The sequence below is a fragment of the Mugil cephalus genome, chromosome 13, assembly GCF_022458985.1.
Source record: "Mugil cephalus isolate CIBA_MC_2020 chromosome 13, CIBA_Mcephalus_1.1, whole genome shotgun sequence".
Classification (NCBI taxonomy): Eukaryota; Metazoa; Chordata; class Actinopteri; order Mugiliformes; family Mugilidae; genus Mugil; species Mugil cephalus.
In genome coordinates, this window is record NC_061782.1 from 5,915,381 (window position 1) to 5,929,592 (window position 14,212).

Below are 14,212 nucleotides of genomic sequence, written 5' to 3' on the forward strand. Positions count from 1 at the left end.
GTCTATAGTGACATAACACTCAGGTCTCCCTGTTTATGTCATTTGGCTCCCCTTGTGGAGTTCTACTATGTTTGCTCAAGATCAGGTCTTAGGTTAATGATTCGCTTATTGCAAAAAAAAATTGACTGATAAATGCCAGAGACCTGAGATACAACTCCTGAACTGAGGCTTATTTAGCTGAGATATTCAAAGTGCAAATGACTGCTTATAAAAAATAACACTAACCGACACTGATAAGCTTCTGTCAAGGGTCTCTCTGCAGCAGTTTTGTATCACTAAAGCCTTGTCTGAGCTCAGCGGGTCATACAACTTTTTTTTTTTTTTTTTTTTTCGTGAGATTGTGAGATTCCAGCAGATTAAGCGAAGCAGTGTCTGGCCCTTGGGATCTACAGAGGACCGATGAGTAGCTGTTTTAATTTCATTCCTCTAAGTATCGCCATCACCATTATCTGTAAGCTCTCGCCAAGTAATTTCCCAGCAAGGTGTAAATTAATAGTTGTAAGAAAAAAACATAATTTCTGATGATGGGATTAAAAGAATTTATCCATATAGGTGTTCAGAGGGAAAACATAGTAACAGGATTACAGGATCCTCTGCTTCTTGTGTGATAACCCTTTAAAGAAACTGACTGTATATGATAGCGCACTGGAATCAGCTGTAAGAGAACGACACTGGATGAAAACAAGTTGGCACTAGAGCATATAAGTAACAATAGTTAACAATAGAGTAATGGCTAAACTTTGCTAATCTAAAAAAGTTAGATTACACATAATTTTCGAACAAATTAATTAGCTAAAAGTAAATCATTTTGAACTATTTTGATCATTTGAAATCATAAATCATTTTGAACTATTTTGATCATTTGAAATTGTACATCAATCTGGTATAATCTGCAATGTTGATAGTGGGGGCCTTTGGGTCCTGTGGGTTGAGGGGAAGTGCCTGTGGATCATCCCACAGATACTTGATCAGTTTGGGATTTGGTGAATTTGGAGGCCAGGGCAACACCTTGTGATGTTCCTAATAGCATCCTGCTGGGGATGACTGCTGCCAGTATCATTGCTACATGGTCTGGTCTAAGCAGGTGGTACATGTCTAAGTGACATCAACTTGAATGATGGTCATTAACCCTATTTGCATGGTATTGGTTTTACCTGAGGACATCCTGTGATTCAAATATTACCTCCCTACGTCTCTGTTTCATGTGGCGCATTCACACAGGATAAACAAACTCTGTGTTCTAGTCAAATTTACATTCCGTTGTTGTGGCTCTGCTACTTTCCATCTGTCTCACAGAGTGTCAGAGACGGTTTTAATTACCTTGGATAGTAAAAATATATTTTTGGTATTTTTTTTTCTTGGGAAGAAATTACCAACGACCTGGCCCCATTAAAATCAGACCCACCTATGCTGATGAACACATTATTGATTGATTTAATGATTTCACCCGGGTGAATATTTCAGCTATGTCTCAACTTTGAACCCTAATATCTATCCAAACTTTGTGATTTGCAAAGTAAAAAATACTTAAGAATTATAAAGGATGCAGCATAATTCAGACATGGAAGATTCGCACGGGATTATGATTATTACAAATTGCTGGAGGTCTCCAGGTAAAACTAATCTCATGTGAACAGGGCTAATGTTAATTACTTATAGTGTCAGTGGTGTGTTGTGTTGGATCGTGTGTTTGCACATGTTACAGCTAGTTTTGAGAAAAAACTAAAATTATCTAACACAAAAATTGCACGTTTTTGAACCTCATGTTTTTGAACCTCATGTTCTGTGTTTTTCACATACTTGAATTCCTTCAGGAAAGTGTCTGGAATAGCAGAACTTGGTGTATAGTAAATGTTTGGGCTCAGTTATTCTGTTTGAGGCGTCCGACTGTGCTGCAAGGTTTAGTAAGTAGAATGAAGGGTATGTGAATGTCAGGAGGATGAGGAGGAGGAGGAGGAGGAGGAAGGCCAAATAAGCCAATGACTTTAACAACTTGTTACCATGGCATCACCCCAATACTGTAACTAATTACCTCAATCACCCAGGAGGCAGCGGAGCCAGGGGCTTTATCACAAATCTCAATGTATTTACCCTTTTGACCCATTTAATTTCCATTTGCTTAGACACACTTATCAGATTGAAGTTCTGCTTCTATTTTTTGTGTGTGTGTTATTTTTTGTCCTGCCTCACCTCATTCCCTTTCTGCTTACTACCAACATTTGGCGTGTTTAAGAGGATCAGCTTTTGGACATATGCGGTGCTCTTCCTTGGTGGTGGAGAAGGTGCTGAGTGAGCTCTTCTGCACACGGCATCTGTGCTGCAGAGCCACAGAAATCCTTTTAGAGGAAGGTCTGAGTGCGGCGATACACAGGGCAAACTGAGGGTACGCCGTTTAAAGTGTCGCTTTCTTAAAGTGGTTTCATTTTCCTGAGTTTTCTTGAACTTCATGAAAGATTTTGTAGAAAATATAGCATATAACCCCACATTTAATTTAAACAGGTGCACTGGATATGAACCCTGCTGGAATATTTGCTTTTATGGTCACTTCAATTTGCTTAGTTTAGAGGATTGTTGCGAGGCGTGTCGCAATCATATGGGCTCTACAGCGTGAAACCGCAAAAATCTATAAACCAGAAGTATCACATGTCGGGTGTTATTAAAACTAGAACCTGAGGAGTCACTCAAAGTCTAAGGACCAGATAAAGATCCCCTCAACCTATAAGCAGCACTTTTCTTGCAAAGCAAATCCTCAGACACCTGCGTGAATGGAGGGAGGGGGGGTTAATATGGAATGTTCTCGAGGCTCTCCCATCATGCACTGCTTGTGAATGAGATAATTTGTCTGGGGGCAGACGGAGGGATCCCGTGGCGCGGCAGTCGAGTTGATCCACAGTGATTGACTGTAATGCTCCCCGTCAGACAGGCTCATGAAATGAGACTTAGCAGCTGGAGACAAATCAATTTCCCCCCACCCTCCTCCCAACAACCAACCTATTCCTCCTCATCTACCTCTCTCCTCGTCCTTCCACTCTTGACAGCGTCTGATGGCATATCCAGCCGACCATTGCGCCGACCTTTGTCGGGAATCTGCTACACTGTGTTGGACCACACACCTTTACCGCCGCTGTTCACGCCATTACCTGACAGTCATCTGGTGCGATCGTTGCAGATCATTCCTCCAAAAGCAGCCTTTGAGTTTGAGGGGAACGTTTTGCCTTCCAGTAAAGAACAGCCAACATCTGCTAAATGTCACCAAATACACTTCTATCCAGATGGCGATATGAATGCTATCAGGCAAATCCACATCTTACACAACTATATACCACTTCATTTACATACGCATAGTTTCTATCTATGAATAGTGACAAATGCACCATGTGTGTCCTTTCACTGAATTCATATGTCGTATATAAAAAATGAAATGGCTTAATGAAAAATATTCACAAGATAGCTCATCATGAAAATGACAGCTTTAAATAATTATAGTAGTACGCTGTTAAATGATGTCATTCTCATGTCTGTGCATTAAATATGAAGCTACAGCCAGCAGTCAGTTAGCTTAGCGCAGCATGAATCAATAAAGATTTGAAGCAGGGGTAAACTGGCTGAGCCTGGCCAAGAAATAGCATGTGTGGTGTAAATAAATAAATAAAAATAAATCTGTCAATTTGACACTTTGTAGGATATTCAGTCTTTATTCTAAGCCATTCCAGCTGGTAACTGGCCTGGAGTTTTTGGTGGATGTTCTATCATTTAAGGATATTCAGGAAGGCGTTCATAAAATCACCATGAAATCAGAATCAATTCTGGGATTGAACTACAGACAGTGTAAAGATGGACGCCAGGACAAGGTGAAGCCAAAGCAAGTAGAGCTCCCCCTGGTGGCTGGCTGCAGTACATGTCATAAGCTCTACCTCCTTCATGTTAGAGAATGGGACTTGGGCCAAACTAAAACACTAAAATATATCTCTTTTTTTTATTTTATACTATAGAAACAGAATGAGACATCATGATCCACAAGTCCATAAGTTGCCATGCCAACGGTGCAGTGTATAATCCAACAGTTCTTTGTAACTGGTGGAGGTGGAGCAGAGCTCAGCATCAATTACACAAAATCATACGCCAGAAGTGCGGGTGGGTCATCGAATGCGTGGCTCCACCCTCGAACCCTACTGCACAGACTCTGATGGTGCCACCCGTATCCCTGGGGAAATAACATCAGTTTGGCCAATGCAAGGAAGTGAGGACACATTGTCCCCGTTTGTACAGTCTATGGTTTGAGGCTTCTGTTCTCCCTTCCTCTGGGTGTTGCGATTTCCTACCTCAGTCCAAAGGCGTGCTTCTTCTGTTTTTGAGCTACGACATGCTTCTGAGGATAACAGATGATTCTTCATTCAGTGTAGGTGTGCATCTTAGTGTGAATGTTTCTTTGCTAGCCCTGTGATAGGTTGTGGACCTGTCCAGAGTGTATCCCACCTCTCACCCAATGTCATCTGAGATAGGTTCAAGCCCCTATCAGGAGGATAAGTAGTAACACAGACTGAATGAGTGAATGAATTTGCAATGTACATCTCCCAGATACTAGTATCTGTCTGAATAATGACGGTAGGTAGGTTTTAAGGTGTTCTTAGTGGTAAAACTATAATTTGATGATGATTTTAAGATTAGAATGTACAGTAGTGATGCATCTTAGAGCTTTACTCACAAGCCTTTGCTGTGTGCTGGATCTGGTTATGACCACCATTTGTCCCTAGCTGTGCTTTGTATATGCTGGACCATTGGAGCGTCATTCATTTGTGAAAAACAGTAATTTGATTATGATTTTAGAGTTTAGAGTTCTTAGAGTTTTACCCACAAGCCTTTGCCGTGTGCCGGATCTGGTTATGACCACCATTTGTCCCCAGCTGTGCTTTGTATACGCTGGACCGGGTCCAGAGACAAGACAGTGCACAGTCACAAAAACAGAGGACGGCGGATAAAGACGAACAAGAATAAAAGGAGAGTCACTGTCAAGCTGCTGGCTGAATGTCACTTCAGGCTCTATTTATATCAGACAATTGCTCTTCCTGATCTCGCTCAAAAAGAAATTTGCATACAAAGCCATTTTGTTAGTTAGACTCCTTCTGTAATAGAATAGCCAATGGAAAACGTTTCTGTTCATGCAAACATGGCTGCATTATTATAGTGACGGAGCACTTTTCTGCTTTAAAAGGAAAATCAAGAAGACCATAGCTGATTGGAATAAGAATTCCTTCCTCTATATTTGACCCATCCATTGACACATAGTGTGTACACTCGGTGCAGTGGACTGAAACTCGGGTGGCACGGTTTGGGCGGTCAGGTATTTGATCAAGTCTCCTCAGCCACGCACACAGGAGCCACCCGGTTCTCTAACAACGACACCACGGCCCCCCCTTACGCTGTTTAGCAGAGGATTAGCATATAGCTGTATCTATCTCATTATACATGCTAGATACCGTGTCTGCAGGTACGCTACGTGTGTTTTTCTTGAACAGGTCTCTAGGACGCACAACGAGCATTCCTAGAGGATACAAAGGACAATGATGCAGAGTGCTTTAACAACCACTAGTTGCTCTCGTTTATGCTTATCTTGCTGACGGGTGTGTAAATGACTTTCTGTTGGAGAAGGGTCCCCCGGGGGAATCATTCCACTCAGAGACAGTGACAGGCCGGTAATGCCACAACGCCCCCCCGCCTCTGCCGCCACCCCACCCCACCCCACAACGCGTCTCCGCCTCCCCCCTCTGCCACCCCGCCACCCCTCACCAACCAGCTCAGACAAACATCTTGATTGTAATTGAATTTTTGGGACGGCTGCTGGAGGATAGATTGGGAGGGAGAGACACGGCGAGAGAAGATGGAAGGGAGGAAAGTGAGGATGAAGGATGGAGGAAGATGGAGTGGTGGAAAGGTGAGAGCAGTGACAGAGGCTGAGATTGAACAGGAAGGGGGAGGAAATAGCGTAGTGTTATATAGGAGAGCGGATGACGGTGCAGGGATAGGACAAGGACATTGCGGAGAGCCGCTGGGGATTAGCTTCATTTCTGCAATGAATTCCTAAAGCTCATAATATACTTCCTGTGAGGCAAGTGACATTGTTCCCAAACCTGCCTGCACGCTTTAAATCCGTATTTCCACTGAACTGTTGGTTTCCACTGTGTGCCACCTTGATCGAGGAGCCAAAAGCATTGAATCAAACAAGATTAACTAGACAGAATTCATCACATTAACGGCATCGAACCTTCCAGTTTTAAACTGTCAAGTAGCAACAGTTCATTTACTCAATATCACGGTCAACTAACAAAATACATGTTCCTCATTTAGTTTCCTCATATCTGTCTACACCGATCAGGCATAACATTATAACCACCGTGTTAACCCTTAGATGCATAAGTGCATTAAAATTATTATTATTTTTCTTTGTAATTTTAAATTTTTATCATTTAATCTTCCAACTTATATTCCTCAAATAAGGTGTCTTTGACATGAGTATTTCTAACAGTAATTTGATTTATGGTATCAGCACCACACTTTTCCATGCACAAGGTCATTGAATTGTCACAAGATGGTCAGTGGTTTTAATGTTGTGGCTGATTTCACCCTATTTCAATGTGATGGCATAGGACAGTGCATTACAAAATGACGCAGAGAAAAGTACCTGGCACTATAAAACCAAGTAAATTTAAAACATACCTTGTAATATCTCAGTTACCGCTGATGATATAGAATCTGAATCTGAAATTACTAAACACTTTTTTAACTTCACACATTCCATTAGGAGCACACTTTAGATTGTATTTTGTGTATAGCGTTGGTGTGTTTTGTGCAATGTTTGTAGCGTGGTGTCGTTGGCATCTCTGTGAGTCCTGTGGGTCTGTGTTGGATGTTGTTTTCCATTTTTATTTTTGGACCATAGATGGAAATGAGCTTTTTGCTAAATCTGATGCACACGTCTGTTCATGTCTTTGACACTGTTTAACGAATGTGCACATTGTTCATAAACCTCATAAAAAAGATTCTTCTTCAAGATAAAGTAGGCTTATGAATCCTGGGTGTTTGCTTTCTGTCAGTCGCAGCGGCGCATCTATATTTTTCCACAGCTTATAAATTCTGTCTTTAAATATCATGAGCAGCTGCTCAGTTTTTCGACATTTTCTCAGCTTTCGAGCGAATGGATCCTTTACTCAAACGATCATTCCTATATTGCACTGAACTGTCTCACAGACACTTGAATCAGCCACTGAAGCCGCCTCTTGTGTTGTTTCAATTCACCTCTTCAACATGTTTGGATTTTTAAACCTGGGATCATAGCCATTCAGACCCGCAGCCTGTATGGGACAAAAAAAAAAAGAAAAAGAAAGAAATAATAACATAATAATCCAACCAACCTCACGCACGCCAATTAAAAATTCACTAAACCTGCTCAAATCCAGGTTTCTCTTTCCATGCCTTCAGCTGTAACAAAACAACAGATGCCAAAAACTGCAGAAGTGGGTGATGACAAGTTCATCAGGCTTACACCTACGGGAAGCAGATTTGTTTATTCCATAAAATTCACACTTTGGTTTGGAGCAAAGAAAACAAACTGTAGGTGTGATTGCTCCCGTAGAGTGTGATCGCAAGCACATTGACATGCTCACAGAGTAAGCTACCCATCAGCAATTTGGGTTTTTCCTTTTATTTATCTTTGCCATACAGTGATCTAGCATAACATTATGACCACCTCCCTAATATTGCGTAGGTCTCCCCTGTGCATCCAAAACTGCTGTGAACAAGCGATTACAGAACACTAACTTCTCCTGTAAATGGTTTTAAAGTTGTGGCTGATCGGTGTATTTTGGAGAAAGGACAGCTGGCAAATGCGTTCTCATGCTGTTCTTTGCCGTCAGCTTTTGTTACACAAACTGTCCGTAATTTCATCTGGCACTTCATTTCTCTGTGTTTTTTTAAAATGCTATTCCTTTTGTCTATCCTCTGTAATAATGTCGCATTTTTTGACAGTGTGTCGCTGTAGTCCAGATGTGAAATAGACGATTTGTAAATGCCTTTTTTCCCCCCCACACAAAATATTCTTCCTCATGTTTCTGTGTGCTTGTCTCTTTCTTTCTCTCCATCTCCTTTCTCTAACTTCGCAGATTTTATTTAGTCAGCGGTGGGGTGCCCCTCATCATCTGCGGGGTCACGGCAGCCGTCAATATAGACAACTATGGCAGCGGGGAGCAAGCGCCGTAGTAAGTTCTCGATTTGCTTCTGCTCCTGAGGTTAAATTACTTTTATCTACGCTACCCAGCAAAGTGTTTTTCTCTTTTAATTACTTTCAGAAATGAACCTTAATTTCACTTTTTAAAACCAGGTTACATGTGTATATATAGACATCATTTTCAGGCACAAGAGCGCACCTTCACCTTTGTGGTTTTATTTCCCTTTGGGGGATACACATTCATACACACGCTCTGTCAAGTAAACAACACATTAGTGATTATGTGTGTACTGTGTATATTGGTATCAAATCATAATCTTTGTAATGTTCTATTTTCTTTTGTTCTAAGTGCTAATACGTCCTTCTATTTGTGTGTACTGCAGCTGCTGGATGGCATGGGAGCCGAGCCTGGGAGCCTTCTTTGGCCCTGTGGCCTTCATCGTTCTGGTGACGTGCATCTACTTCCTCTGCACCTTCATCCAGCTCCGGCGACACCCCGAAAAGAAGTACGAGCTCAAGCAGCTGACGGAGGAGCAGCAGAGGCTGGCCGCGGTCGACGTGCCCACCCACTGCCACCAGGGAGCTGAGCCCGGAGCCCCACCCAGCGGGAGCCACTGCCCCGCCGGCTGCCCGGGCATTCCCATCAACCCCGCGCTGCTGGCCAATGAGCACTCCTTCAAGGCTCAGTTGCGAACAGCGGCCTTCACCCTTTTCCTGTTCCTGGCCACGTGGACGTTCGGGGCGCTGGCCGTGTCGCAGGGCCACTTCCTGGATATGATCTTCAGCTGCCTTTACGGTGCCTTCTCCGTCACCCTCGGCCTCTTCATCCTCATCCATCACTGTGCCAAGCGGGATGACGTCTGGCATTGCTGGTGTTCTTGCTGTCCTGGACGCCGCGCCAACGCCTGCTCGGGAGCCCAGGGGGCGGTTCAAACGCGGCCCAAAGTCAACGTGAACGGAGATACTCCCGGGCACGGCCACGGCCACAGCCACTGCCACCATGACTCACCGTGTCAAGGTAAAGCAGTCATGAGCTGCGGCCATGGCAGTTTAGGTCACTGTAAGCACGCCGCCCTTCCGTCCTCTCAGAACCATGTGACGTGTCTGGCGCCGGTGACGCCGTGCTGCGCCGCCCTGCACAGCCAGCAGCTGATGGAAGAGGAGCCCGCCGCGACGCATGTGCTGCTGCACGCCGATCCTGAGGGTTACCGGCCGGGGATCCAGCTGCACCCCTGCCTAAAAAGCAGCACCAGGACTAAAGGGCGTCAGTTCAGTCGCAGGGCCGGGGCGGGCACCTGCGCCGCGGGGGGTGAGAGGGAGTACGCCTATCACATCCCGTCCAGCGTGGATGGAGGCAGCGTGCACAGCTCACACACTGACAGCCCCCACAGCACACACGAGCGCCATGCCCACGTCTGTCCACACCTGGCCCATGAGGGCCACCACGATGGGCACCACACGTGCCACGCTGCTGCAGCCTCCACACACGAGTCCCTGGCATGTCATAATCCCTGCCACCGGCACATCTGCTGTGCCAAGGCAGACCTTTTCCCTTCTCTGTGCCCGGCAGAGGCGGGAGACACGGGGGTCTTCCTGTGCGGCTGCGGCAAAGTGGCCGAGGAGGACCCAATGGCTACACATCACCATCTGGAGATGCACGCACCCCGCAGACAATCCTACCCCCAGAACCCGCCGAATCAGAACGGGATTCTAAAAGGGGGCCTTCAAGAAGGACTCCTGTACACCTCTGACAGCACAGGGAATATACGCACCGGGCCCTGGAAGAATGAAACTACTGTGTAGTGTTGAAAGGAAAACCAAGGGATGCAGACGGCACTACTGCCCCCGCCCGGCCAAAATGAACCTTCACTTCCCTTTCTAGAAATAAAAAAAAAAAATAATGAAAAAGAATGAATTGAATAACGTTTTAAAGATCACAATCAGCGTGGGATATTTTTATTTCAATGTCCTCATGTTTCTATGTGTGCTGTTTTACTGTACAGAAATCCGAAGTCATGCAAACGCTCCCTGGAGAGCATCCACAGACGGAACAGAATCTCTTCCATCGCAAAGAATTTGTGAAATGTGTGTCACATCATTTCATCTGATGTAATTGAAGGTATTTCCACTGTTCCATATTACTACAGATCTCTATATATACAAGAAAATGAATGGTTGTGCGTATGAATATGTGTCAGCGCTCAAAAGCAACACGCTGCAAGTTTTTTTTCTTTTTTCCCTATTTTTTTTTTTTTTTTACACTTTGAATCTGAAACCATCGAATAGTCTGCAACTCTCCAGTACAAAAGTAAAGGACTCTTGCCATTCAAGTTTTAGATGACTAAACCAGCAATTTTAGACTTCATGGGTATTTTTGCCATTCAGTCAAGCAACTGTGAATATCTATTAGAGATTTTCTAACTAATATACAAAGATACTGTCGCTTTCCAGAGACGTGTGGATGCTGGTTAAGTCGTGAAAATTTAAAGCAACAGAAAAAGAGACATGAATTAAGCATCTCCTTACCCAGGTTGGTATTGATCGTGCTGTCTATATGATGTCTTCACTGTTGTTTTTTTTTTTTTTTCTTACTGGAGTAGCAAAGTAAATAACAGCGACAGCCAACAGCAACGGCCATTGTGAATAGAACGTTGGTGTCATCGGATCCAGTGCAGCTTTTAATCAATATCGTGCCACATAGAGAGTCAGGCCCTCACAGTTCATTGCCAAACAAGTGTGCAGGTTTTTATCCTCCTCAGCTCCGCTTGCTTCATATAAAATCAGCGAGTAATTCTTTGTAAAAGCAGATGCTCTAGAAAAAGCAACAAGGTGCTCAACGAAACATTTAAACCTCACCCATTATTGGCCAACTACAAAAAAAAAAAAAATGGCAGAATCTAGAAAAAAACTGCAATCCCTTTAAAGGTTTTTTCTTTTTAATTTGACTTGTAATATCCCTGAAGCATGTTTGTTTGTATGTAGCTATATTTTAACACGATAAATGAATGCCCATCGTTTGCTGTGACCTGACACAACGTTACCAGCTTGCTTTGTATTTTCGTCACGCTCTTGGATTAACCCGTGTTCCCAACAAATACTGTATCATCGCCCCTTTAGTTTTACTCTATGCTTCAGTCCAGAAAATCCTACCGTTCTGCTCTGACCAATGACTTTTTGAGTTGTCACTAGAGGTCAAAGTTGATGTACGGATCGTTCCTTTGCTACCACCGAGGTCACATTTTCTTTGAGGAATTGCATCTCAAAAGAGACGGCAAAGGAGTCTCGTATTGATTTAGAAGCACTCGTTTGTTTTATGAATGACGCTGTAGAGTACAATGCTCCAGACTAAACCAGTCATACATTTTGTCAGAAAAAGCCAACACTTGAAAAGATGAAAAAAAAAAATATTGCACACCCGAGCAGCGCATATAATCTCACGGCAAACCCAGCTTTAGCGACACCACCTCAGCATGCACACCATCTCTTTATCCATCTTGTACACTCTCGTCTGTGTATATAGAATCGGTTTTCGAATGAATTATTTTATATGAGATTTAAGATATTTAAGATTAAAATAAGTCTACATGTAAAGAAAGTTGTATGGGAAAAAAATGACCTCTCAATGTTAATACTCAGTATCTGAGTTTAGAAATGTCCTTTCTCTTTGTTTGTTTTCAAATGGCTTTTTTCTGTTGTCTTCATAAAGTATGCAGACTCGCCATGTGTTGTGAGACTTATCCTGTCATATCAGAAATAGAAATGCACTACCCTTAAAAAAAAAAACGTTTGGCCTGCCAGAATAGAACTTGTCACTTACGGTATGTTTATAATAGAAATGGTTGTTCAGACAGAAGTATCTGAAAAAAAAAGAAAGAAGTGACTTCTGCAGACGAGAAAAGATAGAATATTAATGTGATACTCCCTTTATTTGAATGCCAGGCTTTGAATAGCAAAAAGAGGCCCCGGTAGACATCAAAGATGATGCATGAACCTCGTAGCTTTTCACAGGGCCGCTGGAGTACTTTCCAGGGTCTTGGAACAAAACGGGATATAATGGGCCGAACTTATGGGTTATAAAGTGCTGGCTCACGATTGATCATACGGTAGAAGCTCCTTTGAGCCACCTTGGATGCTGGCAGTCAGTGGCCCCGGCTTTATAGTTATTGGAAAAACGATTTGTAACAGTATCACAAAGAAATCAGGCCTCTCGTGCAAAACCCACATTAAACTGAGAACATTGGTCTAGGTTAATTGCTGTACAACATGTGTATTTGCTGGTGGTGTGTCTTAGGAGCAGCCGGAGCTTTTCAGTGTCTGTGAGACGATGTGTTTGGTATATCACAGGCTGCCGCCGTAGGCCGCCCTCTCTGTTGTCATCAGTAGCAGACGTACTGCCCTAAAAGAGCTTGCTGGCTTAGTTTCGGCTCACCAGACTGCTGGAATATTCACCTGTGGTACTGTGACAAAACCTAAAGCCAGTTTTCACTTTTTTCTACATTGACACAGATTCCAATAAATGTATTTTTTCACCATGCAACGGATGAGAGCGTCTTTGGCTTGTGTTTGTGTGTCCGTCACCTTGCGCGCATGAAGCTGTATTTAACAGAGATGGCAAAAGGAAAAAAAAAAACATATATGTTTATATCTTCTGACAGTGTGATGGAAAGTGAGATGTGTTTTGGAGTCACCACAGGGGAGGAATTCAGATGATAGCAGGCTTCGCTACTGCTGCTGCGGCTGCTGCTGCTGCTGGTGTTGTTGTGTGTGTGTGTGTGTGTGTGTGTGTATAAGTATAAGTGTGTGTTGTGCATGCCCAGACCTTGTCCACATACATGCACAGGCGTCCACATGTGCGCACGCCACCCAGGAAATGAGACCGTGCCTCTTTCGCGCATCGCGACTCACACCCTGGTTTGACAGGCCATGAAACGCATGAGCACATTTAACATGCAGCTGGATTTTTAGTTCTTTTTTTTTTCCCCCCTCTCCAAGGCCACAAGCTCCAAGCTCTCTCTCATTCCTCTCCTTCGTGATCATTAGATTATTCGTCGGACTGAAAGCCGTGTGAAATATCAGACCCCATCGTTCTTTCTCTGCCTGCAACGAAGACCCCGCCGCGGGCTGTCCACGAAAAGGTGAGTCACGGAACGGCTCGAGCCGGTATCTCTCCAAGAAACCCGTATTACTTTGTGTGCTGCTATCAAACAAGCATCTGTGGTGCTTGTATAGATAATGTTTTTGAAGCTAAGATGGCTCTAATCGCAGGACTGTGTGACTGAACCAGTGAACGGCTTTTGGCTCAAAACATCAGAGAGAGAGAGAGAGAAAAAAAAAAGACACTTCTCCGTGCCCTGGGTTTGGCTACGAGAGAGAAACTGGCCCAGGAAGACATCTGTTTCATTAAAAATTAATCAGATTTTAGTAACACAGATGTGTGTTTACGACACAATTAACTGTGTTTTAATTTCCTGTTTTGATAAACAGGTTTGCAAACAGGAGCGCGGGAGCCGGAGAGGAAGCCGAAAGCGAGGGTGCGCCTGATAAAATGCTTGCGTGCCCCCGAGAAGACCATGTGATGCATGTGTGATGAGGATTTCTAAAATGATGTAGGAGCTGTGCGGACCGCTCTTGATGCCTGAGTGAGCAGCTGTTGTGTCTCATTGACACTGCGTGGATCAATCCAACGACGTCAAGCATAAAACGAATTATGTTTTCCCTTGCATGCAGACACATGTATTGCTCTGTCCTACGTGATCACAGTTCACCTGTGATTTCTCACGGCCATGGCGACTTGTCTCTTTGTGCCTTTGTGTTTTCTCCACACTCTTTACGTCCTGCGTGTTTGGCAGGTCTATCCCTACCTCCAATAACAAAGCACCGCTCCTCCGGCGCCTGTCTTGCGGCCGGACTTGTGATGGGAGGCTGTGATCATCATGCTAATGCCGTCCTTGACTTAAATATCATTCTGAAGACTGGCAGGGATGGAGAGCG

At 43.8% G+C, this 14,212-nt stretch overlaps 1 protein-coding gene across 7 annotated transcripts in view; it reads left to right on the top strand.

The window, feature by feature from the left end:
• LOC125019070 (adhesion G protein-coupled receptor A3) overlaps positions 1-14,212 on the top strand; it is a 160,661-nt gene extending 146,449 nt beyond the window's left edge. Inside the window, exons 18-22 of one of the 7 annotated variants that reach the window (XR_007114014.1) lie at positions 8,157-8,252; positions 8,605-10,340; positions 10,673-10,751; positions 13,214-13,356; positions 13,706-14,212. Coding sequence is in view for 1 of the 7 variants with exons in the window: in XM_047603575.1 (XP_047459531.1) it covers positions 8,157-8,252; positions 8,605-10,024 (1,516 nt within the window). In the remaining 6 variants the exon portion in view is untranslated. Of the gene's footprint in view, positions 1-8,156; positions 8,253-8,604; positions 12,763-13,213; positions 13,357-13,705 lie in introns of those variants that run through there. The other 6 variants (XR_007114015.1, XR_007114010.1, XR_007114011.1 and 3 more) reach the window with 6 other exon arrangements.